This window comes from Odocoileus virginianus, chromosome 33, assembly GCF_023699985.2.
Source record: "Odocoileus virginianus isolate 20LAN1187 ecotype Illinois chromosome 33, Ovbor_1.2, whole genome shotgun sequence".
Lineage (NCBI taxonomy): Eukaryota > Metazoa > Chordata > Mammalia > Artiodactyla > Cervidae > Odocoileus > Odocoileus virginianus.
Window position 1 is genome coordinate 624,193 of NC_069706.1, and position 26,177 is coordinate 650,369.

The window sequence follows — 26,177 nt, forward strand, 5'->3', positions numbered from 1 at the left end:
TTCCTGGCGCTGTTTCCACGCAGGGTCTCCCCCTAGTCCGGGCCAATGCTCCAGGTGGCTTCTGGTGACACAGCTGCCCCAGGAGATGGCAGGTTGGAGTCCTGACCCCAGCTGAGAGGGGCTCTGTCCCTCCTCAGGCCCAGAGCAAAGGGACACAGGCGGGAAGATCAGCTTGTTCTTTATTCAGTCAGTTGGCCAAGTCAGTCCACAGAAGAAGCCTGCGCACAGGGGCAGCGTCTTCCTCACCGGCCGGGGCAGTGACCCCAGGCCCAGGCCCTCCCTCTGGCTCCAGGTCCTGGGAGCTGGGCGTAGGCAGGGACTGGCCCTTCAGGCCCCTAGGATGGGGGATGTGGCCAGGCCCCCTGGGGCCTGCATCTTGGTCTAGGCAGGCGTCCAGCTCCCCGTGCCAACCCCTGTTCTCCTGCATGTGGAGCTGGGGCAGTGCAGTCCTCCACCGTGCTGCAGATCCCCTGCGGGTAGCCCTAGCTGGGCCTTGGCGAGCCTCCAAACAGCAGCCATAGGAGGCCTGCGGGCAGGGCCATAGCCAGGGGCAGGTACCCCAGGTGGGCTGGTGGGCTGCCTGCAGGTAGCACACGGAGAGAGCACCTTCAGTCTAGCTGGGAGCTCCCAGGCTGCCCTGCGTCCCAGGCTCTGGGCCCACCCCTCCCACCGTCCCCGAGGGTGGGGAAGAGCAGTGAGGACCCCCAGGTAGGGCCGCTCTTCTGGGCCCAGCGGGGACCTCAGAGCTGCCCCATCCTCCACTTTCTGCTGCTCAACAGGTCTGGGGAGGCGACCGCGTCTTCACTAACTCAGCAGGCAATGCAGGGCTAAGTCACTGTCACCCATGTGTCGCCCAAGGAGGCAGATGGGAAGCGTCGCCAGCAGAGAAGGAGATGGGGTGCAAGAGGAGAAGCCGGGAGTGGTGTCGGGGTGGGGGGAGGAGGGTGGGTGCAGGGTACCCGAGCTGGGGGCGGTGCTCCCAGGCCCTTCTGAGGTGGGGGCTTGATGGCGCGTCCAGAGGGTGGTGCTGGGCGTCCCAGTGGTCGGGTGGGCAGAGCTGGTGGGGCCGGTGGGGTCCGTGTCCAGGCCCAGCTCGCTCAGGGCTGACCGATTGAGGCTGCGGAGCCAGGAGCTGATGATAGGGTGGCTCCGAGCCTTCTGCAGGTCCCCCACGTTCGGACCCAGCAGCGTCGTCACGTTGCCCACGCTCAGGCTCTGCGGGGGGCAGTGAGGGGTGGAGGAGGGAAAGGGCGGGGTTAGCGCTTGGCCAGAGGCGGGCGTGGTAAGACCCTGCGAAACGTCTTGAAGTGGCCTGGGGCCCCACTCTCTGCACACCTCAGACTTTGGGGTGTTGGGGCCTGCAGACTGTGACCTAAGGCTCTCCGACTCCCCCTGACGGGCAGCCCCCACTCACCTGCAGCACTCGGGGGTTCAGGTTGGTGAAGGTGTCGATGTCCATGGAGACGTTAGCCTGGGCCAGGTGCCGCAGCTCCTCCACGGGGGCACCGCCTAGGGGCGTGGCAGCGGTGAGGGGAGGGGCCTCGAGGGGAAGGGCTTCTGGGAGGCGGGCCCCACGCCGGCCCGGGTCTCACCGAGGTAGGGGCGCATGAAGCGGTAGTAGGTGTCTGTGGTGCTGGCGCTGGAGAAGGCCTCGCGGGCCTTGTCAAAGAGCACGTTCTTGCGGGTCTGAGGGCAGGAGGAGATGTCCAGGGCCCCGGCCAGCCTGGGGGAGGGGGCGCGGCTCGTGGGCAGGCCAGGGGCCCTCCACCTGGGTCACCGGTCCCACCCTCTCATCCCAAACCACGGCTTTCCCCTTGCCCTCGGTACTGGGCTCCGTAGTGTGGACGCAGGTGCACCAAGAACCTCACAGTGTGACCTGATTTGGAGATAGGGTCTTTCCTGTTTGTACACGTAATCAGATTAAGATGCGGTCACCCTGACTTAGTTCTTCAGTCTCTGAATCATGTCGGGCTCTTGGCGACCCCATGGACTGCAGCACGCCAGGCTCCCCTGTCCTTCACCATCTCCCAGAGTTTGCTCAGACTCATGTCCATCAAGTCGGTGATGCCATCCAACCATCTCATCCTCTGCTGTCCCCTTCTTCTGCCCTCAACCTTTCCCAGCATCAGGGTTTTTTCCAATGAGTCGGCACACACTGACTTAGGTGGGCCCTAAATTAATGACTGGTGTCTGAAGAAGGGAATGTAGGCACAAGGAGGCAGAGACAGGGTGATGGGACCCCTGAAGCTGGGAGAGGAGGAAGGAGCCGCCCCTTCAGGTCTCAGAGCGAGCATGGCCCTGCTGACACCTGGATTTCAGATTTCCGGCCTCCAGACTGTGAGAGGACATGATTCTGTTGCTTTCAGTCACTCTGCTTGTAAACCTTTGTCACTGCAGCCATGGGAAACTGGTGACCTCGGATGGCCTGATCTGGGCCCCCACCTGAGCCTGCCTTGGCTGAGGAGTGGAGGTGGGAGGTAGGGGCGGGAACTCTGATGGGGGCTCACCGGAACTCTGAAGGCCGGATGGCCTGGATCTGCCGGGGGCTCATCCAGCAGAGGCGAGAGCCCCCAATGGCCACGAGCAGTGCACCAGTGATGGTGCCATTGTGGTCCAGGAACTTCTGCAGGATGGCCTGCAGGCAAGGTTGGGGTCAGCAAGGCCAGGGTCAGTGAGGGTCTCCCGCCCACCACACCCCCACCCACTCTCACCTCGGTCTGGTTCTCCAGGGCCCCGTCTGGGGCCAGCAGGGTCACGACCGTGTCCTTGGACGTGATGTGCCACTGGCCAATCTCCGAGAGGGAGTAGAGGTAGGCCAGCGAGGGGATGAGCCGCAGCTGCTCCTCAGGGACTCCGCCCGGGTAGACCTGCAGGTGGGCGGCAGGTGGTGGTCAGGCCACACGGCCTACCCCCCACCCCCTCCCACTGCTGGGCTCTGGCACACCCTAGCTAGCTTAGCTTTGACGACTTGCTGGCACTCGGCGGGCAGCGGGTGCTGCAGCAGGGGGTCCAGGTTGGCCCTGAGCACGCGGCTGCCCAGGCAGGACTCGAGCTGCCCGCAGTCGTAGCGCACCAGGAAGAGGTTGTCGTGCAGGGTGGCCGCAGTGATGTTGCCACGGATGCAGGGTCTCCCTGCAGGTGGGAGTGCGGGTGTTTAGGACCCAGCTGGTCAGCCTCTGCCTGAGCTGGCCACCACTGCTGACTTTGGGCCCCACCTCACTCCTAACCTTGGCTCTTTCCAAGCTTGACTCCTAGCTGAAAACTTGGCCGAGACCAGGCTGAGTCAACCCTGACCTTGATCTCAATGCCCAAACCCGCCCCACCAGACTCTGACCACTCCCCCCGGCCAGGACACAGGCCCTGGCCAAGCTCAGGAGGTCCAGGCAGAGGGTGCCGTGCCTCTGGGGCCCCCACTGCAGGATGAGAAACCCGAGCAGAGGGGGACGCAGCATCCCCAGACCATGGTGGCCGCACTGACCTGTGTCCCGCTTGGATGGTGAGGACACTGCCCTGGACTTGGCCTCGAGGAAGCTGGTAACAAAGCGCCTGGCATCACGCTGCCTGAGCTGCCCTGCCCGGCATGCGGCCACTATGCTGCGGAAGAAGTCCAGGCCCACGGCCTGGCGGGCGGGCCTGGAGAGTCCACACCCTGGGGAGGGCCACCGCTTCCCTTCTCCTTCCCCTCAGACAGAAACTCCATGACGGGGGAGCGACTGGGGACACCACTTGGGTATCAGAGTGGCTGCAGGCTGGCCCTTAGGGCTGGACAGGCTGGTGGAAGTTCGGCTGGATCCCCCTTCTCCCGCATCACCCCACCTGGGGCATTGTCCTACCTCCTGCAGCTGCATCCACAGCCCAGGGCTGATGTATGAGGCCAGGGGTCCCAGAGCCTGCAGCCCCTCCAGGTTCCAGGAGCCAGGGGGCCTGGTGTGCAAAGGGAGCTCTGAGTCGGGTCCTGAGCAGCACCCGGACCCCCTCAGGCAGCTTGCCCTCCCCAGGTGCTGTTCCCAGGGCTCGCCCAGTGGACGCTCCCACCCCAAGCCTCTGGGTACCCCGTGGGCTGCAGGGTCAGGGTGGGGTGTGAGCTGGGTCGGACTTGGAGGTCAGTGGGGCTGTGAACACCAACCCCCAGGCTGCCTCTTCTCTCATCTGCAGGAGGGAGGGGTCCCCACCCACCCGAGGACGGTCCTGCCACTGGCCAGCAGCCTGTTGAGGGCAGCCTGCTGGGCAGCGGTGAGCCGGGGACAATGCCGCAGGTTCTGCAGCACATGGGGGTCTGCAGCCGCGATGCTGGAAGCGTCCATGTCACACACCAGGACCCCGAGGAGCAGCAGGTCGGAGGCGCTGAGCCTTGGCTGGGGCCCTCCCTGCAGGATAGCAGGTCAGCTCGAGCCTGGTCCCACAGCCCATCACCTGGCCGGCCGGCCCACGGCACCTACCAGGCAGGCCAGGGCCCTGTGCTGCAGGGCGGCCCTCTGGTCGGGCAGGTTGGCCAGCAGCTTTGTGTCTCCCTGGGCAGCACGGCGGATGAAGGCCCGGCAGTCCGCTTCCTCCACCTGCGTCAGGCTGCGGAAAGGTTGGGGGGCCACTGGGAGGGCCGACGGGGAGCCCTCCGAGTGAGGGTGTCCCCGGGAGCGTGCTCGGCCCACACGGCTGGGTGCCGGGTGCAAAGGGCACTCACTTGTAGAAGAGCAGCAGGTCGGGGGGGTGGAGCGCGAAGTCGCCCTGGAGGCCTTGTCGGGCAGCCAGGTTGGCCAGGCAGCTGAGCTGGGCACGGCGGGCGGCGTGTCACTCGCTGTGTGGTCTGGGCTCTCCTGGGCCCTCTGCTCTGACTGGGACCTCCCTGGAGCCCCCGCCCACCTCTCAGCCCCCATCCCGCGTCCACTGACCCCTCCTCCTGCCTGGCGGCTCTCTGTCACTTGACTTCCTGTCTTCCTCTTCCTGCATCCACCTCCAGGTGAGAAACGGCCTCAGGACAGGGAACACCAGCCTACGATCCCCTCCCCACCATGGTGGCTCCCTAAGGGTCCACTTACCCAATCCACCCCCCGCCTGGACATCTTGTCCTGTTCTCAGGTCATTTCAAATGTATTACTGATTTTATATTAATTTTATAATAAGACTGTCGGTGCAGCGGCCCTTGCTCTCCAGAACTACCCTGCATCCTGACCCCACAATCCTGGCCTTGTGCTGCCTGGGCCCCCTGCTAGGGACGCCTCCCTTCCTGCCTGTCCCTGGGGCCCTTCTCCAGGGAGTCCACCCCTGCCCTCGACCCCCAAGCAGTCTTGGCTGTGGCCGCCGCTGACCTGCCAGGCTCTGAGGAGGACGTGTTGCGTTGCCATCCTCCGGATGAGAGCTGCAAGTTGGTCGCGGGACAGCTGGCCGGCTGGCTGGCACCAGAAGCCTTGCAGGAGGGAGGCGCTGGCACTGGGTGGAAAGGAGACGGATGGTGAGGGGCAGAGGGAGTGCGGGCCGCGGACTGCAGCCTTCGGGACGGAGGTCAGACTCCTCAACTTGGGGTGAGGGCGAGAGATGCAGGAAGTGTGGACGCCCCCCTGAGGGCACCCTTGTGGTGCCAAGGCTCCAAGCTATGAGCAGGGCTTACAGGGAGCCCCTGTCCAGAGACTTCTCTGGTGGTCCAGTGGCTGAGACCCCACACTCCCAATACAGGGGGCCCGGGTTCGATTCCTGTTCGATTCCCAGTTGGAGCTAGGTCCCGTATGCTGCAACTAAGGGTTTATATGCCACAACTAAAGATCCTGTGTGTTCAGTGAAGACTGAAGATCCTGCATGTTGCAAATGAGACCCGGCACAGCCAAATAAAATTTTTAAAAAATAATAAATATTAAAAAAAAAGTGACCCCTGTCCAGGCTCTGGGTCTGAGGCCTAGTACCAGGGGCCCAGTTCTGGAGCTTAGGGCTCGAAGGCCCCAAGATGGCTGGGGGTTTGGAGGACACCTGCTGGGTGCCCACAGCCAGGCCATCCTCGTGGTGTGCCTCTAAGACCTGTGCACCAGCGAGGGTCAAGTCTCACGAGACCACAGCCAGGGCCCGACTGGTCCAGCTTGGCCTGCAGCCCTGCCTGGTGGTTCAGTTGATCGGTCCGTTGATGGGGGCAGACCAGTGACTTCCAACCCCCACCAGAGGACCCCCTAGATGGGTCTCAGTTTGGGGCCTGAGAGGGCAGCCAGACTCGGGGTGGAGAGAAGGAAACTGAGAGGCCTCAGGACAGGAAGTGACTGTCACCAGGCCGAAGGGGGCCTGTCCCAGCCATGTGGGTGTGACTTTGGTGCAGGGCACCAGAGGCCCAGCCATCTCCAGCGAGTGACCTGGGCTGGCAGGGCCAGGCCTCTCCTGCTTGACCATGCCCGCGCGTCATGAGCAGACCCTTGGAGGTGGTCCCTCCTTCTCACCCCCACCCGAGGAATCTGCTGCAGTAAACCTGATGTGGACACAGAGCCTGCACTCACCTGGCCCACAGGTCGGCCCTGCTGGCATCCAGGCCTCCCTGGGAGGCGCCCTCAGCCTGGGGGTGAGAGCAGTGGGCAGTGAGTGACACCAGGAGGGCGAGGCCCGGGCTCACCAGGGCACCTGGAACAGAACAGGCCATGCGCACGTGTATGGGAGCGTCCCGTGCGGGTCTGCCAGGGCCCTGCATCCTGGGTGGGCTTGTGACCGGCCCGACGCTGGGGAGCGCCACCTGGGGAGCTGGGCATCTGTGCGCTGGCCCAGCCCTGAGCATGCTGGGCACCTCTGACCAGGTGGGTGTGTGTGGCAGTATGTCTACTGTCTGGTGCTGTACGCGTGCGCACCTCGTACCTGTGTGGTGATGTATCCACACGTGTGGTGGGGTGTACCTGTCTGTGGTGGCATTTGTGCCCACATAGTATATCTGTGTGTCTACTGGTGAGGCAGTGTACACACGTGTGTGATGGTGTGTACACACGGTTGTGACAGTGTTTATGCACATGTGTGGCAGTGTGCACATACACGTGTGGTGGTGTGCACGCACGTGTGTGGTGTGCCCGCATGCATGTGACGATGTGTACACGTGTGTGTGGCAGTGTGTACGTGTGTGTGACAGTGTGTGTGTGTGTGGCTGGTGGCATGTGACGCGCACACCTATGTGGCGGCCTGCACATGGGCCCGGCAGTGTCCACTGAGTGCACCTTCTCCCTCCACCCCTGCGGTTCTGCCCTCGTGCTCTGAGCCCCAAGACCCCCAAGCAGGGGACAGGGGTCAGCGCCCACCTCCTCCTGTCCTCAGCTGCTCAGTCTTTCCTGGCCGTGGCCCCCTTGCCCCTGCCTTGTCCCCACGGCCCAGTGTCCCATCTGTGCCACCCCCTTTGTGCCCCTGATGTCCAGTGGTGGGTCCAGGGCAGGACCCCAGGTAGAGGCTCAGGAGGGGGGAGCGTGGTTCTGCCACCCCCAGGAGCCAGCCGTGGGCGCTACCCCCCAAGATGGGGAGGGAGAGTCATCTCACCTGCTCTGGGGCCCATGGCTGTGTGGTGCCCACTGGTCGTCCTGGCAGGAAGGCAGCAGGGTCGCAGGCAGTGGGTTCAGGTCAAGCTGGACAGGAGACGGAAGGTGGTGAGGCTGGGGGAGGGGGTTGCAGAGGGGAGGTCACCACCCAGGGTCACACGGGGCAGGGGACCTCGAATCTTGGGCTGCAGCTGTGTCTCAGGCACGACCCACAAACAGTGAGTCTCTGGAACAAAGGGGAGCGGTGGGGCTGTGGGGGAGCCAGGCCAGATCCCAGGGCCTTTCTTATCGCAGATCAGGCTCGGGGGACCCGTGGGCTCGGCTGCCGTGTCTCCCATGAACAAATCTCTCGACAGCTCTGGGGTGCGGGGTGGGTGGTGGACGTCCAGGACCCAGTGAGTGCCTGCAGCAGCTGGGAGAAGCCTGGTGGCCCCGACATGCCCTGGTGCCACCCAGCTTTGCCCCACACCCGGTTCCCAGGGAGCCCCCTTCCCCTCCCAGATCTCGGATGCCCAGTGAGAGCTGGCCGCGGGCACAACACATGCTGCAGCCTGCTGGGCGCCCTGGCCGTGGTGGAGGCCAAAACAGGCCTGGGGTGGGGGCGGCGGCAGGGAGCCTGGTCCACATCGCCAGTCCCTGGGCCACAGCCACGCATGGGCTGCCAGCTTGGGGCACCTGCGGGCCTCTGGGCTCTGCACAAAGAAGATGGAGAGGTAACCACCCCACATAGAGGCAAGATGGAGGCCCGGAGGGGCTCAGCTACCTGCCCGGGTCCACAAGGAGGCCCGACTCACAGCTGGGCCCCCGTGTGTCCGTTGGGTGGTGGCTCCTGCCCCTCCCTGCCCCTCACCTGAGCACTAAGAATGCCGTCTGTCCTGGAGGGAGGCTGCTCAGGGTCCAGATGGCAGGTGTCGGACACAGGGATGCTGTAGACTCCAGACACAGGGTCCCAGCCCGCTCAGGGTCAGCCCCTGCAACTGAGCCTCGGAGCGCGGGGTTGGTGCAAGGTGGGAGCGCCCACGTCTCTGCTCACCTCCATGCCCCGCTCAGCACCCTGCCCTGCCGGCCACCCACTCCGGCAGCAACACCCTCCAGGCAGATGTGTAGGGGAGGGGCTGGGGCTATACCAGGTGACATTGCCTTGTCAGCCCCTGGGGGCCCCGGGCACAGCGGGCACCTGCTCCCCAGCCCCATGGGAGCAGGAGGCTTAGCTCACGGTTGGCGGCAGTCCAGCACACATCCCTCCCCACTGCAGGGGGCGGGGGGGCCTGGCTGAGCCATGATCTTGCCCTGAGGGTCGCGTATGCATCTGTATATATGCGCACCTGCACTTGACGTGTGTGCCCGCATCCACGGGTGAGCACACATGCATGTCTATGTATCCCCAGGAGCACACACATCTACGTGCATGCATGTGCAGGAGGTGCGTGTGTGTCTCCAGCAGGGATCTCAGGCACACGTGGCCTCACTGTGGTATCTGGGTTGAGTGACACGTGTGGTGTGTTTCTGTTCTGTGGGTACTGGAGCAGAGCTTCCCACGCGTGTCCACAAGTGTGTGCGCTGTGGAGCAGGGAGGGTGTGCAGGCAGCCTTGATGGGAGGGCCATGCCGGTCACACATGCCTGGTGCCCGGCCTCCAACTTTCACTACATCTGCCCCTGCTTGGCAGGGCCAGCTCACCCAGGACTACGTGCTCATCGAGCCAGCCACATACAAGCCGAGGCACTGACCCTGGGGGACTGACGGTTGGAAGGACCAGCTGAGGGCCACTCCCTGGCCCCTGGAAAGCCAGCCACAGCATCGACAGCTGGAGGGCACCCAGAGCCGGTGGGGACTGTCCCTCCTGAAAGCTGTCCAGTGAGTCCCTGTCCAGCTGGCCCAACAGTGACACCTAGAGTCTGTATAAGGTGGGGTTCAGGGGGTGGACCCACGGGAGGTGGCAGTCTCACTCTGGGCCCCAGCACTGACCCCTGGAGGCTGGCCGCTCAGCTCTGAAGTGCTCAGTCGATGCTTGGTGATGGGGTTTCCACCTACTCCAGAGCCCAGGTTGGGTGGAGGACTCCCTACAGGCCAGGGAGTGCAGGAGGAATATGCTCACTGCCCTATGTGGGCTCAGCCTCCAGGGTGCCCCAGGCCCCGGGTGGACAGATGACCACAGCAACACAGCAAGTGCCGGGCTGTAGACAGGCCTTTTGTCCCCAGCTTGGTCACGTGCTGCTCATGGGATCTGCCCCCACCAGCCTGCTTTACAGATGGGGAGACTGAGGCCCGCCTGGCCAAGCAGGTAAGGGGGAGCAGGATTGGGCCCTAATGGCGGGGTTGGGCTCCTGAGCTGCCAGCTGCCTGCCCCCTGGAGTGTGACCGCTGTGGGCTGCCCACAGTAGGCTGTGGGAGGCAGATGGGCGGGTGGACCCCGTGTCTGGGCTCTGAGGCCTTAGTCCAGGGGCCAGTGGTGGGGGGCAGGCTACCCATAGGGAGCAGGTCGAGATCTGGCCCTGGGGGCTCTCGGAGGGGCTGGGGGGGCTCTCAAGGGGGAGAAGCTAGCCTATGGGGCATCTCCAGGGCAGCTGGCACCCATGGGCCCTGCCACCCTCCCACCTTGCCTTATTGCCCTCTGTGGCTGCCTGTCTGTCAAGTCCAGCCCTCTTCCCATCTGTCTTGTCACTTGCTCCGCAGGCTCAGCCCTGGTCCCTGAGTAGGCTTATGCTCTGCAGCGGGTCCTGTGTGCCCTTGGCTTTCCCCCAGGCCCTCCCCACCAGTAGGTCCCACCCTGCTGCCCAGCAGTCAGGGTTAGTCCCAGGCCCCAGCCTGACTGACCTCCCGGGCCCCTCGGCACTAAGCAGGGCTTGGAGCCTGGCACGTGGTGGTGGCTGTGTACCCCCGTCCCTATGGCGGGTGGTGAGGGCAGGGGTGGGAGCGGACTCCTGGCTCCGAAAGGGAGGGGGTGGGGTAGCCTTTGGCCCCCTGGCCTCACCAGCAGCTTCCTGGGATCTGAGGGTGGTGGACAGCGGCAGTGCCGGCCGGCTGGAGAAAAACGATTCTCTGTCCTGGCACGGGAAACGCCCTTGTGAGTCCAGGAACTGGGCTCCAGGGAGACGTAAAGGGAGCCCCACCTGCCCCATGCTGGGGCGCTGGGGCACAAAGACAGAGACCTGGCCACTCCCTGGGGTGCTCTGGGGTGGCCCGGCCTGAGCTGGGCAGGGAGGCCACCTGCAAGGGAAGCTGTCAGGATGGTCCTGCCGCAGCCGCAGCTGCAGCCCCTGCGGGCCCAGACCCTCTGGCAGGTGCCAGCAGCTGGGAAGCAACAGGGTGTGTCCGGGGGACTTTCAAAGTCCACTGCAGGCCCAGGACAGGTTGTGAGGGGCCGGGGGCAGCAGTGACCCCTGTGGGGGCAGCAGGCGTGATGGCTGAGTTGCGCCCAGGAGGCGTAGCAGGTGTGGCCACAAGGGGGCCTGGGGAGGGGCCAGAAACCTGTGCTAGGTGGGCTGGCGGCAAGTCCTTCAGGGACCACCCTTCATCCTCCACGCAGACGCTCACCAGCAGGGGCTGCGGGCGGAGCTTGCACTGGGGGTGAGGGGCTCAGGGCAGCCAGGCCCACACGGCCCGAGGCTCGGCAGGGGCCCGAGGAGGGGAGGAAACAGTAGGGTGGGGGTGGCAGGTGGGCAGGGAGAGGAGGGCCGAGGGGGAAGGCAGTGGGAGGGAGGTGGAGGGGCCGTCCTCGGTGAGGACAGAGGGGCTGGGAGTGCGCGGAGGGGAGGCTATCCCACCCAACTCCAGGCTGATGGAGGCTGGTACTGGCCTGCCGCGGTAGCCATCTGTCTGTGCAGGCTGTTGCCCTGTGGAGCCCCCCAGTGCTGTTAGGGATGAGGGGATGGAGGCGCAGGGAGCAGGGGCAGGGTCTCTGCAGAGACCCTTCGGGCAGGCAGCTGCCTCTGGCTCCACCCTGGCTGAGCTCTCGCTGTGATCACAGGTGGGTTGAGCCCAGAGCCCCACAACGGGGCCTGTCTGCCTTAGCCAGCCAGGAGGAGGGGCCTCGCTTGAGTGGGCACAGTGATGTGGTGCGTTGACTGCTAACTGCCCGGAGGCCCATGTACGTGCCCCCCACCCCCATCCCCTGCCCTGTGGCATTCTGAGATGTTGGAATTCCCAAGGTTGGCACTCTGGGCAGCAGCTCTATGGGGAGCCCTGGTGGATGCTCTGATGCTTTTGGCTGGGGGCCTGGGAGTCCTCCAGGGATGCGGCTGACCCAGTTTCTGTGCCCAGCCCCCACCCAGGGCTGCAGGCTGTTCTCTGCATGTGGGGTGGTGGGTAGGTCAGCAGCCAGGACCACAGGGTCCATCCTCGCTCCTGCTGGGGACCTAGGGCAAAGGTCTGCCCCGTGCGTGCAGGGGGTGGGGGTGGGGGACCAGGCCCCCCCAAAGCCCCCGCATCAGGCACATTCATGGCCACTCGCAGGTTGTCACTGAGCATTTATTCTCCATCCTCAGAGCCCAGCTGGGGCTGCAGCTGGGCAGCATTGTTGGGATGGACGGACTGCCTGGCTCCCGTTGCTCCCGGCGGAGGTCCTGCCTGGGGACTCTCAGGCAGGTGGTGGAGTCAGCGGCTGCAACTAGGAGCCTGGAAGACCCCACGGGGCAGTGCACAGGGCGAGCCTGCAGGAATGGCATGTAGTGGGGGTTAGGGGGGCTGATGGCACGTGTGTGGCCCACACCCACCTCCACATGAGATGCTCAGTATGTGAGTTGGGGGGGGGCCCAGAATCTGGCAGAAGCGAAGGCACAAGGTAGGACCAGCCTGGCACAGGGGGGCGGAGTGTCGAGGTCTGCAGACAGAGGACCCAGCCAGGCTGGGGGTGGTGGGCACAGAGGTCCAAGTAGAGCAGTATGCAGCAGGGTGCTCTGGGGGGTGGGCTGGGGGGCCAGAAGGAGCCCACCTGAGGCTGGCCCAGGTCCTGGCTTTGCCTCTTGCCCGGTGACCCCAATCACGTCTACAAGTCAGTCCCTGGAGCTGAGGCTCTAGAATCAGGGAGGCGCTGTTGAGGCTGTTTGGAGAGCGGTGTTGGGACAAAGGCCCACATGGGTCCTGCAGCCCAAGAGCCCTGTCCTCTGTGGTCGCAGCTGCCCGGCTCCAGGCCTGGCCACTGCAGGGACTGTCTAGGGCTCTGACCAGCAGCCCGGTCCTGCAGGGTCCCAGCCTGCTGTTCCCATCCTAGCATGATGCTCTCAGTTGTCTGGCTCCAGCGTCCACTCCGACAGCCACTGCAGGCAGGAGGCCCGCTGCACCTCTGTCTCGGGGGGTGGTGGGGGCCGGCCTGGCCCAGGCAGGGGCGTGCAGGGGCTGCAGGGCCCGGGGCCTCCTTCTGAGGGGTCAGGGTCCGGGGCAGCCCGCAGGACCTGGACGAGCTCGTCCAGCGGCTGCAGCAGGGTATGAGGGCTCCAGCAGGCGTCGAGGGAGGGCACGAAGGGGTCGGGCGTGCAGGCCTCCACGCACTCAGCGCTCGTGGGGATGCGCAGGTAGAAAGCGTGCAGCATCATACGGAACGGCTGGTCCTCCTGGCCCGAGGCCTGGCCATAGGTCAGGTCCCCCACGATGGGGTGGCCGAGGGCGCTGCAGTGCACACGCAGCTGGTGTGTCCGGCCTTTGGGGAGGAGGGGGGCCGGTCAGGTGGGAGTACAACCCCATGCCCACCCCAAGCCCATTCATATCATGCTCAGTGCTGTCCTTGAAGCTTCATGCAGCCCCTGAGGACATCAGGCCTCCCTGTGCTTCATGCCACAAAGTCAGAGCTCAAAACATCAGCGACTTCTGGGATGCTGCTGGTGAGGGCAGGGCCAAAGCAGCACCCAGTCTGCTGAGAACCCAGACCAGAGAGACCTCGTGTGGGGCAAGAAGCTGTAGGCTCTGAGGTTGTGTGGGGGGCAGGAGTGAGCCTGGTCAGCATGCTGGGGGCTCCGGGGCAGATTGCCCCCCTGCGGGGTGGGGACACTGTGGCGCCCTGTGCCGGGAGAGGCCGAGGCAGGACATGGTCAGCAGGGAGCAGGGGCCCTTCGCACAACCGGACACACCTGTGAGCGGCTGCAGCAGCACTTTGGAGACCGGGTCGCCTGCATACAGCCCGTGTTCCAGGACCACCAGCTCTGTGAGGCTTGGTTTTGGGTTCTCACAACCTGAGGGGAGTGAGGCGAGCTCAGAGAGATGGCTGGGCCAGCTCCAGGGCTGAGTCCACCGCAGCCCGGTCACATGCCCCGGTTGCCCCAGCTCATCCAGGGTCCCCACTGGACGGCTGTGTCCCTGGCTCCCCCACCCCCTGTCCTCCGTACCCTGTGTGCCTTCAATGCACATGGTGTGGGTCCGGCCTTCTGTGCTGTTCTTGCCGATGGAGTAGCTGATGGTCATCCGGCTCTCCTGGACGTGCCCCCGCACCTGCCAGGCAGGGGGTCACACACTGCTCATGGGGTCACCCGCCACTGCTGGGAAGCCCACCTGACATCCACAGCCTACCAAAATGGACGGAGGGTTGGAGTCTCCTGCCCCAAGGACCAGCCCGGCCTTACCAGAGCCAGATAAGCCTTGGTCACTCGCCGGTCCTTGAAGCACCTGTATGCACTGCCTGCGGCCGCCTTGTTCAAAGCCACACAGAGTGCCCCGCTGGTGGAGAAGTCCAGTTGGTGGCAGAACCTAGCATGGGGCAGAGGCTCAGTAGCGACTGGGTTGGGGGCTGCTTCCCCCACCTCCCCCGGTGGAGGCCACTGTGGGTACCTGAACCCGTAGTAGGTGTCGGGGTCGGCCAGCTCCGGGAAGCGGTGCCGCAGCTGCTTCTGGAGGGTCAGTGTCTCCCGCCAGGCTTTGCTGTCAATGCGCACGTCCCAGTGCTTGTTCACCACCAGGAAGTCACGGCTCCGGTATACGACACACAGGTTCTCCACACTGCCTGGCTCCATGGTGGCTGCAATGCGGGGCAAGTGCGTGGAGCGGGGTTACGGGCTGCCCAGCCCGCATCACAGCCCTGCCCACCTGGCCTGAACACCCCTGCTCCCCAGGGCTGTCAGTCTGAAGCCACTGACGCTGTCAGGTAAGCTTGTAGACCGACTGTGTGCCTGCACTCCCAACCTCTGAGTGGGATGAGCAGGGTGTCCACTGGTTGGGGGCTCTGGCCAGGAGCAGGCAAGCTAGTGGTACCCTGAACTCTGGCTGTGGGGCGGTCCTGCCCAGACCCGGGCCTGGGGGGATAAGCAGTCCTGCCCTCCAGCCCGCTCCCACGGATTCTTCCCGAGGCGGGCCACAGACACGTGATAGTGGCCTTTTCCTGAGTGGGGCGGGTACAGAGCAGGAGACGGGGCTCTCTCTCGCCCACGGAGACGCCCCCTGCTCTGGTTCCCCTCCGCGGGACTCTCGCCTCCCGCGTCTCATGGACACCGGCGGAGGGGTGCCCGGCGGATTCCTGATGCAAATCCTTCCCGTGCCCCTGCCCACTCCGGGATCGACCTGTAGCTGGGCTGCGCCGTCCGGGCTCCCGATGCCGCGGCCTGTCCCTGGTTCCCGCACTCGCGTCCCGCTCCTCGTGGCCCAGTGGTCCCAGAGCAATAACTCAGACCACAGAGGCGCGCCTGGCTGGGCCCGGCCGGCGCTCTCAGCCCCGCCCACGTCCCGCCCACGGCACGGACGGGCGGTCCTTCTGACCAATGGAGACCGCCCGGGTCCCGCAGCTCCCCCCCTGGCGTCAGGACTCGGCCCCGCCCAGCGTGCGCGCGCAACCCCGCCCACTCCCCGCCCTTCCTCCTGACCAATGGAGAGCGCCGCCGGGCACGCCGGCTGTTGATTGGTGGTGCCGGGTCGCTGGGGGCGGGAGCGGCGCGCGGGGCGCGGGAGGTTTGGAGCCGGTTCCCCGCGGCGGGCGGCTGTGCGGCCCGCAGCCATGGAGGACTACGAGCGAGAGCTGTACGGCGTCGAGGACGATTTCGACAACCAGTTCGCGGCCGAGCTCGAGGTGCTGGCCGAGCTGGAAGGTAGGCGCGGGCATCGCCGCGGCCTCGTCCCAGGTAGCTTGACGGAAGCCTGGCCCTCCCGGGGAGTCCAGGAGGGCTGCTCCGAGGGCCGCGCAGGGGCGAGGCCGCAACCCCCTTGGAGAGAGCAGGGCCCTGCAGCGGCGCCGGCCGCGGGGGCTGTGGCTGTGTGTGCAGACGAGCTGTCCTGGATGACTGCTGTGGGCCTTCCTTCCGCAGGGACAGCCGCCCTATCGCCTTCCAGGGACTCCCGGCCCACTGTGAGCCGGCCCCGCCTGACGTTCGAGGAGGCTATTGCTGGAGGGGAGACTGCCATTCACTGCTCTCCAGGAGGACCTCCAAGGAGCAGCAAGGGCAGTGTCAGAAAGAGGCAGCTGGCTTCTGACATCCAGGGGGACAGATACCTGCCCCCTAGTACGTTTTTGGGGCCCAGAGCATAGGGGTGGGGTGCAAGGCTGGGGAAGGCCCTCTATTCCTTCCTTCCATGTGTCTCCCCAGCTCCCCAAATCAAACGGTCCAGGCTGCAGGCTGTCAGGAGACTGAACTTTAGGTCGGAGGAGATGGAAGAGATGACGCCTCCTGACTCCCCGACTCTGGACATCACTCCCCCACCAAGTCCTGAGATATCTGATGAGCTGTGGGGCGAGGGGTGTGTAACTTGGGGCAGAGGCATCTCTGGGGGCCTTGGAAGGATCCCATTCCTCCAACAAGGTCTTGGGGCCTGGGGCAGGTCTGGGTCCATGGCTTTTCCCTGAGGATCCCACAATTGTGGTTCCCTCCCAGGCCCTTAGACGCCGGCGCTGATGCGGGTCTCACTCAGGCCTCGCTGGCCACCCACAATCCTGTCTTGCGGCGGCCCCCAGTCTTGGAAGACTATGTCAATGTGACCTCCACGGGTGGCGACCGGGCCTTTCTGGTGCTTCGGGCTGACCCAGTGGGCACTGGGGTGCAGGTGGGTGCCGTGCAGCCTCGAGCCGGTACGTGGACATCATATGCCCACTCCGACTCTGGGCACCCTTCTAGAAATTCACCCTGCCTCTGGTCTTACATTCGGGAGGGCCACCTTCTTTCTCCTCCTCCTCCATCTTTTCTCCCCTTTTTTCCCTCTTTTTTCTACCTTTTCCTTCACCCTCCTCCTTAGATCTGCTGCTATCCCAGTGACCCCTTGGGGTCTGTGGCAAGAAGGGGCTCCTTGTGGCTGTGGGTGCTAGGGAATGCCACATGGATCCCTGAGCACCGCTGGGAGGGAGCTGTGGCAACCCCATAACTAGAAGGGAGTGACTGCTGCCCGTTTTCCCCTACAGAGCCCTTTCTGTGATACCCGGTGGCGTGGCCATGGCCAGCTGGACCTGCTGGGCGTGCCTTTTGCCTCCCTGAAGGAGAAGGTCGACAGCGAGGTGGGGGCTGCTGGGGTTTTCTGGGAGAGGAGGGGTGGCTCCAGGGTGACTGGTGGCTGAGCTGTTTTGATCTAATTTGCACAGCGGCGGCAGCGACTGCTGGAAGAGGCCCAGCAGCTCTCGGACACGCTGTGCAGGTGAAACGGAGGACTCTCCACCCCGGGATCCTCGCTAGTCCTTGGACTGCTGACCCGTAGAATGCATTCCAGGGGGGTAGTCCCTGCATGGGGTTAAGGCCCAGCGGCTCAGGGCATGATGCTCTCCAGTCTCAGGTCACAGGAGATGGAGGAGGAGACTCAGCCCTCAGGGGCGCCTGAGGAGGAGCCAGCCGACAGCCAGGACGCCTCCCAGCATTGCCTCTGGGTGGATGAGTTTGCACCCCAGCGCTACACAGAGCTGCTCAGTGATGACGTGAGGCCTTGTTCTTGCTCAAGTGTGACTGGCTTCTTTGTTGCTGAGAGAAAAGAACTCAGGGCCTAGCAGGTCCTTGTGTTGCCAACCCACAGGGGTGTCAGGATTTATGGGAAGGATTTGATTAGTTTTGTTGGATTGTGTTGGTAGACGGAGAAACTGAGGCCAGTTTGGCCTTTCACTGGTCACTAAGCCTCAGGGTACCTGCATGTGTCTCTGGGCTTTTAAAAGTAGGGTGACATGAGGAGCAGGCATGAGGAGACCCCCCCGCCCAGGCCAGGCCTCTCTTCTTTCAGTTCACTAACCGCTGCCTTCTCAAGTGGCTAAAGCTGTGGGACCTAGTGGTGTTTGGCCGAGAGAAGCCTGCCCGGAAGCCTAGGCCCAGTGTGGAACCAGCCCGTGTTGGCAAGGAGACCACAGCTTCCAGCAAGTGGAAAAGCCATGAACAAGTGCTCGAGGAGATGCTGGAGGCTGAGCTGGACCCAAGTGGGCGGCCCCGGCAGAAGGTGAGTGCACCTGACTGTGCTGCACATTGTCCAATGGCTGTATTCTGGGTGGCTGGTGCCTTTGCAGCCTCTGGGGGCCATGAGGCACATTTACTGTCCCCGAAGTTGTGATGATGTCAGTGTCTTGGTGTGGAGTGTCAGCAATTTGAGCTGGGACTTGAGTCTTCTAATTACTTAGACAAAGGCAGCATGACTTGGAGGGCCCTACACCTTCCCATAGTGATTATAGTGGAATGTAGGTGGGTTTCAGGCGTCAGTCATGTCAGTAATAGCTATGTCTGTCTCAGGTCTCAATGTCACTCATGTCACCTGACATGAGGCTTTACTCTCTATTTGTGCCACGAGCAGGCAGGGACTTGTTCTTTGGTGATAGGGGCAGGGCAGGGCAACATCCTCTGGCACCGCACTTTGTGGGATGGGATTTTGTCTGGCAGTTGGGCCAGGGACTCCCAAAGTCTGTGAGGCGGTGCGGGTTGCAGCGCATTTTCTCCTGCCTTGGCTGCAGGTGGCACTGCTGTGTGGGTCCCCAGGGCTGGGCAAGACCACCCTGGCCCACGTGATTGCGCGGCATGCTGGGTACTGTGTAGTGGAGATGAATGCGAGGTGAGTGGGGGAAGGCCGGGCCTCCCTCTGTCCTAACGCGTCCGGCTACTGGGACATAGCCCTAGATGCCTGGTTTGGAGGTGGGGACTAGTGTCTCAGGTGCATGGCGGTGGCATGGTCCACACATCTCAGGGCTCCTGGGACTTGGCGTGGTGTCAGGGGGTGGCTTTGTGTAGTATCTTTGAGTGGTAGGCATGGTGGCTCTTCCCCGGGGGACCGTCCAGCTGGGGACACTGACTACCCTGACATTTGCTCCTGGGCCTCCTGGTTCCAGTGATGACCGCAGCCCTGAAGCCTTCCGCTCACGCATCGAGGCGGCCACGCAGATGGAGTCCGTCCTGGGCGCTGGTGGGAGACCCAACTGCCTGGTCATCGACGAGATCGATGGGGCCCCCACGGTGGGCCTCTTGGGTAGGCCGGCAGGTGGGCTGGTCCTCCTGCAGTGGGGGGCTGTGACTCACTACCATCTGCATGTCCCCCCAGGCCGCCATCAATGTTCTCCTGAGTGTCTTGGACCGCAAGGGCCCACAACAGGCAGAGCCAGGGGGCCCCTCTGTGCCCACAGGTGGGGGGCGGCGGCGCCGGGCAGATGGGGGTCTCCTGATGAGGCCCATTATCTGCATCTGCAACGACCCGTGAGTGGGAGGGCGGGACTTCTGTCGGGGGGTGGGATCTCTGCTGGGACCCTTGTCCCTCGCTTCCCTTGCTGCTGGACTCAGGCAGCGCCCTGGCCAGGGGGGGCTCACTGTGCACGCCCTGGTTCCGCAGGTTTGTGCCCTCTCTGCGGCAGCTGAAGCAGCAGGCCCTCCTGCTCCACTTCCCACCCACGCTGCCCTCCAGGCTCACGCAGCGGCTCCAGGAGGTCTGTGAGGGTTGCCCTCCCTCCGCCATCTGCCCATGGCCCGCCAACTGCTCCTAGGACGTTGGGTGGAGGTCCTGGTCCAGTTTGTTCTCTGGTTGTGGGTGGTTCCAAGGCACAACTGAGCTCCTTCCGCAGGGCTCTTCGGCCTTTGCTCCCCGTCAGACAGGAGCTGTTTCTAGGGAGGCGTTGGCTACAGGGCAGGGCTCAGGGGACACCCATCCTCCCACCTCTCTGCAGATCTCCCTGCGGCGGGGCATGCGGGCCGACCCTGGGGCGCTGGCAGCCCTCTGCAAGAAAACAGACAATGACATCCGCGCCTGCATCAACGCCCTGCAGGTGGGCAGGTGGCTATGGTGCGGGGGCAGAGGACAGGGGCGGCCAGTGCCCTCTCCACGCCTCCCCTGTGTCCATTTCCTGCTGGAGTGGGGGTCAGTCATCCTCACCCTCCCTGACCCCATGTCTAGTTCCTGCACAGGCGGGGCCAGCGGGAGCTGAGTGTTCAGGCCATTCAGAGCACACGCATTGGCCTGAAGGATCAGCGCAAGGGGCTCTTTTCCGTGTGGCAGGAGGTCTTCCAGCTGCCCCGGGCCCAGAGGTAGGCAGGCCACCCTTGGCCTGGAAGGTCCATGGTACCCTCACCCTGGGAAGTCAACCAGCTCTGCCTTTGCTGATGGAGCCATGGCACCCTGCCCTCCTGCAGGACCTCAGGGTGCCCTAAACATGCACAAGCCGGTGCTGCCGGGAGGACGAGGGTGGTAGGGCTGGGTCTGGGTGACGGGGCGGGGGCTCCACTCCAGCTTCAGCTGCCCCTGCAGGCGCCGCATAGGTCAGGACCCAACCCTGCCCACCCACATGCTCCTGCTTGGGGACCGGCTCTCGGGCTCGGGGCCCCTCGCTGCCGAGGCGCCTCTGACTGCAGCTGCGCAACGTTTCTACCACATCTTGCACATAGCCGCATCTGCAGGCGAGCACGACAAGGTGGTCCAGGTAACCGTGCTCCACCTCCAGTCTTGTGGGGGTTGGGGGGCAGGAAGCCTGGTTCTGGCAGCGTTTTTCAACCCCAGCCAGCAACTGACTGGGACTCGCATACTTCAGTGGTGCTGAGCCCAAGGAGAAACGGGTGGACCCGGCGCTTCGGAGGCCTCTGAGAGGGAGTGGGATCAGGCAGGAGGAAGGACTGACTGTGCCAGGAGGGGACGGCTGGCGGGGTTATCTGGTGGGATCTCTGTGTCTGCCCTTGGGGAAGTATCTAAAGGGCCCAGCAGTGGCAGGGGGGGCTGGATTCCGGATGTGAGCTGTGGGAACGGGGACATGGGTGCAGGCGGGGTGGAGGGCAGGTGGCAGGTCGCCCTACCTCCACCCCCGGGAAGCCTGGTGTAAGCTGCCTCCTTGGCTAAGCAGCTTTGGATTAGCAGCTGGGGATCCTTGCAAATCCGGAAAACCACTGTGTGGAGGGCAGCGTGGTGGCTGGAGGGGAGGGACTCCCACGTGCAACGTGCACGGGGGCTCTGTGCCCTTGACCCTGGTGGACAGAGCTTCCCTCTCCTTTAGGGGGTGACTGGGGGCTTCTTTCTCACATGTCTCGGGTCTGGGTCAGATGAGTGGAGGTAGCAGGCTAGGCCTTTCTGGCCCCCTCATGGCCCTGGGGCCACTCGCTGGGGCTCACAGGCTGGTGGGAGGAGAATGTCCCCCAGGGTGGCGCTTGTGCTGTGGGTGGGTGCCGTGTGGCTGGAGGGCCTCAGGGACTGGCCCGTCCACCTGCCTGCAGGGCCTGTTCGACAACTTCCTGCGGCTGAGGCTGCGGGACTCCAGCCTGGGCGCCGTGTGCACTGCCCTCGACTGGCTGGCCTTCGACGACCTGCTGGGCCGGGCTGCCCTCCACGGCCAGAGCTTCCAGCTGATGCGCTACCTGCCCTTCCTGCTCCCTGCCTTCCACCTGCTCTTTGCTTCCAGTCACGTGCCACGGATCGCCTTCCCCAGCAGCCAGCAGGAGGTACGGCTTGTGCCCTGCCCGGGGCCAGGGTCTAGCCCGGGGTCCTTCGTGACTTGGTCCTGGTCCACCCTCCACCCCAGGCCCAGAATCGCATGAACCAGACACAGAACCTGATCCAGACGCTGGTGTCGGGCATCACGCCAGCCACCCGCAGCCGGGCTGCGCCGCAGGCGCTCATCCTAGACACCCTCTGTCTGCTCCTGGACATCCTCACGCCCAAGCTGCGCCCAGTGAGTGCCTGGCCTGGAAGGGGCGTGCTTCCTGGGGCGGGTGGGCCCTGCCTGTGCTCAGTGCCCTGCTGGCCCACAGGTGAGCACACAGCTGTACAGTGCCCGAGAGAAGCAGCAGCTGGCCAGCCTGGTGGGCACCATGCTCTCCTACAGCCTCACCTACCGCCAGGACCGCACCCCTGACGGGCAGTACATCTACAGGCTGGAGCCGTGAGTCTGCGCAGCACCTGGGCTGGGGGTGCTGGGGCAGGAGGCCGGGGCGCTGGGCTCCAGGTGCCACAGCGACTGCTCAGCCAGAGTCTGAAGGCATGGTGTGAGCCTCAGTTCTCCTGTTGGAGGCTGGGGGAGTCAGTTCTAGCTCATTCCTTGCCCGAATGTGACTGTGCCATGGAGCCCCCACTGGGGCTTACCCTGGGGCCGGAGGTGTACCGCGGAGTCCCTCAGTGCCCCCAGGAGCTGCCCCAGAGGGCCCTCGAGCTCCCCAGGGCTCCACTCTGTCCTGAGAGGGTTGTGGGGTGGAACGCCCGCACCAGTGGGGGCTGGATGCAGGCCTTGGGCAGTAACGACGCTCGTTCTCATGCGCTCAGCTCAGCCTGAGCCCGGGCCCTGCAATGTGGTGTCAGTTCCTCCCTGGGCAGCCCTTCCCCTGCCCACGTGTGGTGGGGAAACTGAGGCTCAGGGTGGGAATGCCCCTGCTGCTGCGGAGCTGGGGCACGGCAGGGCCAGGCCTGGACCCTGTCCTGCACTTTTGCGTCTGGCAGGTGGGGTCAGAGGTGCTAAGTAGCTTGTGGCCTGTTCCTGCTGACTGGGTGTCCCGGGGCCTGCCCTGCCCCGCTCACCCCAAGAGCAGGAACGTGGAGGAGGTTTGCCGCTTTCCCGAGCTGCCCGCCCGTAAGCCCCTCACCTACCAGGCCAAGCAGCTCATTGCCCGCGAGGTGGAAGTGGAGAAGATGCGGCGGGTGGAGGCCTCGGCTCGGGCCAGAGACAGCTCCCAGGTGAGCCTCCCCAGGCCCAGGGAAGAGCAGGGCCCTCGGAGTGGACACGAGCCCTGCCGTGGTCCTGCCCAGTCAACTGTCGCTGTCCGTGACTTCTTGCAGGTGGATGGGGGTCCCCTGGGGGGCACGGGGGAGAAGGAGGTGCAGCCACCTGCCCCGTGCGACCACAAGCAGCGGCTAGAGTGTATCCTGAAGAGAGCTGCCCTGGAGGAACAGGTAGGGGCTGACGTGTCGGTGGGAGGCCGTGGGGGCGTCACTGGGGGGCCTGGGAAGGCAACTTTGGAGTGGCCTTGTTTTAAGTCCTGGAGTCCAGCTCCCTGCTGCTCAGCATGATGGCTCCGCCTGGGCCCGGTTCCCACCTGGGCAGGGTGCTGGTACCTCCTGACCTTGGCAGGGAGGTGAGTGTGAGCGTGGTGGAGGGCGCACACAGAGAGGCTCAGCGGGAGGGGGCCGTGGCCTCCGGGCCCTCCCCCCAGGTAGGGCTAGTTGGCTAGGGCTCAGTCCCCATGAACCTGACCAGCCTGTCTCCTTCAGCCTGAGAGGGACTTCTTCGGTCGTGTGGTTGTCAAGAGAGCAGCAGCCCCGAGTGCAGGTGTGTGTGGAGGGGTGGGCGGTGGAGGGACTGGCCGGAGTCAGGTGGAGGAACGACTGTGTGGCCCCCGCAGGGTACGAGGCCTCTGAGACTGACATGGCCGAGCGGCGCGTGGGCACCGCGGTGGGCAGGAGCGACGTGTGGTTCCGCTTCAAGGAGGGCGTCTCCAATGCCGTGCGGCGCAGCCTGTACATCAGGGACCTGCTCTAGGAGGCATAGCGAGCCCCTGGGGCCTGGGTGGCCACCTTGGGCTGTGCTGGACACCCCGACCCACGCTGGACGTCCCCAGGGCCTATGCCAGACACCCTAGTCCATGTTGGACACTCTGAGGTCACGCCAGACACCCTGGACTGCACCAGACATCCCCTGATACACACCGGCTACCTAGGTGTTGGCTTTCTCTCTCCTAGAAAGTGTACAAAAGCAGCAGCATTCTCGCAGAGTCTTTATAAAAGTCACACCTTTACAGAGGCGTCCACTTTACAGGGAGGCGTGAGTCTGGGCCGCGGGGCCTCACAGGATGGTGCACTTGCCCTTCTCCACCCATGGGTTGTTCTTCATCAGGTCTGGGTTCAGGAAGGGGTCCTTGGGGATCCCTTCCTCGATCCACTTGAGGAGCCTGTGGGTGGGGAGGGTGGGTGAACACGTGGGCTCCTGGCCCCCAGAGTGCTGCCTGATGGCAGTGCATGGGGGTGTGGTCTTGGCTCATACAAATGAGCAGGGGCAGGGAAATGAGACGCAAATCTTGCCAGTCTGGGGGGTGTGGCCACGGCTCCGCAGGGTATCCTGGGGACTCACTCGGGGATGGTCTTGGATGACATCTCCCTCTTGAAGGCCAGCTGGTACTTGAGGCTCTCGACCTCCTTCTTCATCTGGGGCACGTCCCACTCCTCCATGGCATCGGGGGCTTCGGAAGTGGCCAGCCTGGGGCTGGGGAGTATGGGGCAAGTCACAGAGCTGGGGGCTGCCAGCCTGCAGTCACCCTCCTGATGCACCCTCCCCCTGGTAAGCACCCTCCACACAAAGGGACACCCGCTCACTGCCTGGGGAGTCCCCACGGCCTCTGCCACGCACCGGGGAACAGGGCTGGGGCTGAGGCCACACTAATCAGGCCCCACGTGCCTGCCCCCCACCTCCCATGGGGCTCGTTAACTGCAGAGAAAACTTTCCATGCCTAGCTCTGCACCCCTACCTGCCATCGAAGCCTCACCAAGGCTGGGCCTCTGGGTTGGAGAGGGGAGGGGCAGTGTCCTGCCAACAGCAGGACTGGTCAGGTTACTGACCCTTAAAGTGCAGGACCCATTTCCCATCCAGGTAACAGGAGACCCTTGTGTCGGGGGCGGGACACACACATCCACACACACCCCTCCCCCTGCTTTGCATGGGCAAAGCCCACCCCAGAGCAGGTTAATCCTGGGGCCAGGAGGGTGGGGCTGCTATTTGCATCTCTGCCTGGGGGTTGGGGTGGGGCAAGCGCTGGGGGTCTTGGAGTCAGGGGCTACCCAGCTGGTCCAGGACTTGGGGGCCCCTGCGGCCTCCTGCTTGCTGCCTGGTGCCTCCTCCAACTTGCCTGAGTGTCTGGCCAGTGTCTGCCAGTATGTGGGCCACCCGGCAAAGCCACAGGTTCAGACTTGAGACCCCGCCAGCAAGTGAAGGGAGGGAAGGCCGCTCCTTGCATCCCCCTGCTCCAGCCCACTCGGGGGTCCAGGGAGCCCCTTGCTGTCCCCCAACCCCCGCCCCCATCACTGAAACTGGGAGCCAGGGGACTGGCTTCCTTGACCTGGGAAGTGTGGGCAGGGGCTGCCAGGAGTGTGACACTGCCTACCTCTGGCTGCGGAAAGGGCTCCTGGGAGGGTCTACCAGGAGGGGGTGAGACCTGGGGGGTAGCCAGTGGGGGCGAGAGGGGCTTCCTCCCAGAGAACCCGTGTTCCAGCACCCCACCTGGCGGTGCAGGTTCTGAGTCACGTGGGCGCGGGCCCCCCCAGACTGGGGGCGGGGGGCCGACAGGCCCGTCCGCAGCCCCCGAGCCCGCCGCCGCCAGCCCTACCTGCGCGGAGCCGCCGCCGCCGCGCCCGCCGCGCGCCCCTGGCGTCGGCGAACAGCGCTCGGCTCGCTCTGCAAGCAGTGCGGACGGGCGGCGCACACGGCGCACAGACGCGGTTCCCCTCGCAGCCAACCGGCGGATGGAGGGGGCCTCTCCACCGGTTTGGCCGGCCCCTTTGGACAGGAGGAAGCCCAAAGACGGACAGGCAAGGGCGCCTCGGGGGTTTGGGGGGGGGGGGTGTCCAGGTTAGCCCAGTGGGACCTGGGCGGGCCCCAGAGTCTCTGCTCAGCACAGGGGCGAGCTCCCCAGACCTACCTTGGACGGTGACCGCGAGGACAGAGATGAGGACGGCCAGGGGATGGCGAGGACGAAGTGATGGGCGAGCGAGTCGGGCACAGGCGGGCAGAGCCTGGGCAGGTGCCCCGCCCATCCCACCACCTGGGCCGGGCCCGGGCACCGCCCCCACCCGCTGCCCGCCCTCCTCAGGCCTGGGCTGACCCTGGGGAGCTGGCTTCGTCAGGCACACTCTGCCAGCCTTTGAGGGGTGGGAGGTGCAGCAGGAGCAGTGTGGGCTCAGCTCTGGCCCTGGGCAAGCTGTCCTCCCACTGCGCTGGGTGGGCTTGCAGGCTGCCACGTGGTGCAGAACCGGAGACCATCAGCTGGTAGATCGCACCCCGCCCCCTGGTGCTCCTCGTGGGCTGGAGTCACCAGGCCAAGATGCCAGCCCCCCACCCCCACCCCTGGGCCTCCGCAGTGTCCGCTGACAGCCCGGGGCCGCCCCACTACGGGCGTGAGCCTACTCTGACCAGGGCACCTGGGCCTGTGTGGAGTTGCTTCCTGTCCTGCATCCCCAGGCCAGCGGTGGGCAGATGGGCAGCTGTGGTGGGTGTCAGGCTCCAGGTCACCAACCACTCCCCTAGGAGGTCAGGCCCCGTGGCTCCCCAAGACACCTGGGCCAGGCCTTTGACAGGTGCTCCCACTCTGGAGCGGGACAGGTCCGGGGTGCTCCCCGCCCGCCCCGGGCCCTCCCTGCTGTGATGGCAGAAAACAAGGTCAGCGGC

General features: G+C 64.8%; 4 protein-coding genes across 6 annotated transcripts; 1 reads left to right on the forward strand and 3 right to left on the reverse strand.

Moving 5' to 3' along the window:
- Nucleotides 1-161: 161 nt before the first annotated feature.
- Nucleotides 162-6,366, reverse strand: LOC110132873 (mesothelin-like protein). The gene is made up of 15 exons (XM_070461087.1): nucleotides 6,247-6,366; nucleotides 5,895-6,006; nucleotides 5,307-5,427; nucleotides 4,682-4,786; nucleotides 4,440-4,566; nucleotides 4,177-4,367; nucleotides 3,834-3,924; nucleotides 3,479-3,620; nucleotides 2,945-3,132; nucleotides 2,712-2,867; nucleotides 2,508-2,635; nucleotides 1,593-1,723; nucleotides 1,415-1,509; nucleotides 960-1,215; nucleotides 162-580 (listed from the first exon to the last, which is right to left on the reverse strand). Exons 1-15 carry the CDS (start codon nucleotides 6,364-6,366, stop codon nucleotides 483-485), a joined length of 2,061 nt encoding a protein of 686 aa, XP_070317188.1. The 3' UTR covers nucleotides 162-482.
- Nucleotides 6,367-11,936: 5,570 nt separating this feature from the next.
- Nucleotides 11,937-15,118, reverse strand: RPUSD1 (RNA pseudouridine synthase domain containing 1). The gene is made up of 6 exons (XM_020886446.2): nucleotides 14,966-15,118; nucleotides 14,240-14,426; nucleotides 14,035-14,158; nucleotides 13,801-13,903; nucleotides 13,546-13,647; nucleotides 11,937-13,118 (listed from the first exon to the last, which is right to left on the reverse strand). The coding sequence occupies exons 2-6, from the start codon at nucleotides 14,419-14,421 to the stop codon at nucleotides 12,703-12,705; spliced, it is 927 nt and encodes a 308-aa protein (XP_020742105.1). The 5' UTR covers nucleotides 14,422-14,426; nucleotides 14,966-15,118; the 3' UTR covers nucleotides 11,937-12,702.
- A 222-nt stretch (nucleotides 15,119-15,340) lies between these two features.
- CHTF18 (chromosome transmission fidelity factor 18) lies at nucleotides 15,341-23,538 on the forward strand. 2 transcript variants are annotated; one of them, XM_020886492.2, is made up of 22 exons: nucleotides 15,341-15,486; nucleotides 15,703-15,897; nucleotides 15,982-16,132; nucleotides 16,267-16,435; nucleotides 16,788-16,880; nucleotides 16,965-17,017; nucleotides 17,147-17,291; nucleotides 17,588-17,797; nucleotides 18,303-18,400; nucleotides 18,675-18,798; nucleotides 18,884-19,035; nucleotides 19,169-19,262; nucleotides 19,500-19,598; nucleotides 19,727-19,857; nucleotides 20,078-20,249; nucleotides 21,031-21,255; nucleotides 21,336-21,485; nucleotides 21,565-21,695; nucleotides 22,336-22,480; nucleotides 22,583-22,696; nucleotides 23,015-23,072; nucleotides 23,146-23,450. In XM_020886492.2, the coding sequence occupies exons 1-22, from the start codon at nucleotides 15,396-15,398 to the stop codon at nucleotides 23,280-23,282; spliced, it is 2,937 nt and encodes a 978-aa protein (XP_020742151.2). In that variant the 5' UTR covers nucleotides 15,341-15,395; the 3' UTR covers nucleotides 23,283-23,450. The 2 variants fall into 2 exon arrangements, with proteins under 2 accessions (XP_020742151.2, XP_020742150.2); XM_020886491.2 differs by lacking the exon at nucleotides 23,015-23,072 and having other exon boundaries at nucleotides 23,146-23,538.
- On the reverse strand, nucleotides 23,505-25,585 carry GNG13 (G protein subunit gamma 13). 2 transcript variants are annotated; one of them, XM_020886494.2, is made up of 3 exons: nucleotides 25,432-25,585; nucleotides 23,871-24,002; nucleotides 23,505-23,691 (listed from the first exon to the last, which is right to left on the reverse strand). In XM_020886494.2, exons 2-3 carry the CDS (start codon nucleotides 23,966-23,968, stop codon nucleotides 23,586-23,588), a joined length of 204 nt encoding a protein of 67 aa, XP_020742153.1. In that variant the 5' UTR covers nucleotides 23,969-24,002; nucleotides 25,432-25,585; the 3' UTR covers nucleotides 23,505-23,585. The 2 variants fall into 2 exon arrangements, with proteins under 2 accessions (XP_020742153.1, XP_070316434.1); XM_070460333.1 differs by lacking the exon at nucleotides 25,432-25,585 and adding an exon at nucleotides 25,120-25,235.
- Between the last annotated feature and the right edge of the window lie 592 nt (nucleotides 25,586-26,177).

Excerpts from the sequence above, each read along its gene's own strand:
- LOC110132873 (XM_070461087.1), bottom strand. The coding sequence starts at position 6,366 with ATGGTCAAGCAGGAGAGGCCTGGCCCTGCCAGCCCAGGTCACTCGCTG. Across the intron at positions 2,636-2,711 it reads CCCTGGAGAACCAGACCGAG|GCCATCCTGCAGAAGTTCCT; the intron begins GTGAGAGTGGGT and ends CCTTGCCTGCAG. Across the intron at positions 1,216-1,414 it reads TGAACCCCCGAGTGCTGCAG|AGCCTGAGCGTGGGCAACGT; the intron begins GTGAGTGGGGGC and ends TGCCCCCCGCAG.
- RPUSD1 (XM_020886446.2), bottom strand. The coding sequence starts at position 14,421 with ATGGAGCCAGGCAGTGTGGAGAACCTGTGTGTCGTATACCGGAGCCGT. Across the intron at positions 14,159-14,239 it reads GACACCTACTACGGGTTCAG|GTTCTGCCACCAACTGGACT; the intron begins GTACCCACAGTG and ends GCCCCATGCTAG. Across the intron at positions 13,119-13,545 it reads GCTGCTGCAGCCGCTCACAG|GCCGGACACACCAGCTGCGT; the intron begins GTGTGTCCGGTT and ends TCCTCCCCAAAG.
- CHTF18 (XM_020886491.2), top strand. The coding sequence starts at position 15,396 with ATGGAGGACTACGAGCGAGAGCTGTACGGCGTCGAGGACGATTTCGAC. Across the intron at positions 15,898-15,981 it reads GGACAGATACCTGCCCCCTA|CTCCCCAAATCAAACGGTCC; the intron begins GTACGTTTTTGG and ends GTGTCTCCCCAG. Across the intron at positions 17,018-17,146 it reads CTCTCGGACACGCTGTGCAG|TCTCAGGTCACAGGAGATGG; the intron begins GTGAAACGGAGG and ends GATGCTCTCCAG.
- GNG13 (XM_020886494.2), bottom strand. The coding sequence starts at position 23,968 with ATGGAGGAGTGGGACGTGCCCCAGATGAAGAAGGAGGTCGAGAGCCTC. Across the intron at positions 23,692-23,870 it reads TCATCCAAGACCATCCCCGA|GCTCCTCAAGTGGATCGAGG; the intron begins GTGAGTCCCCAG and ends CCCCACCCACAG.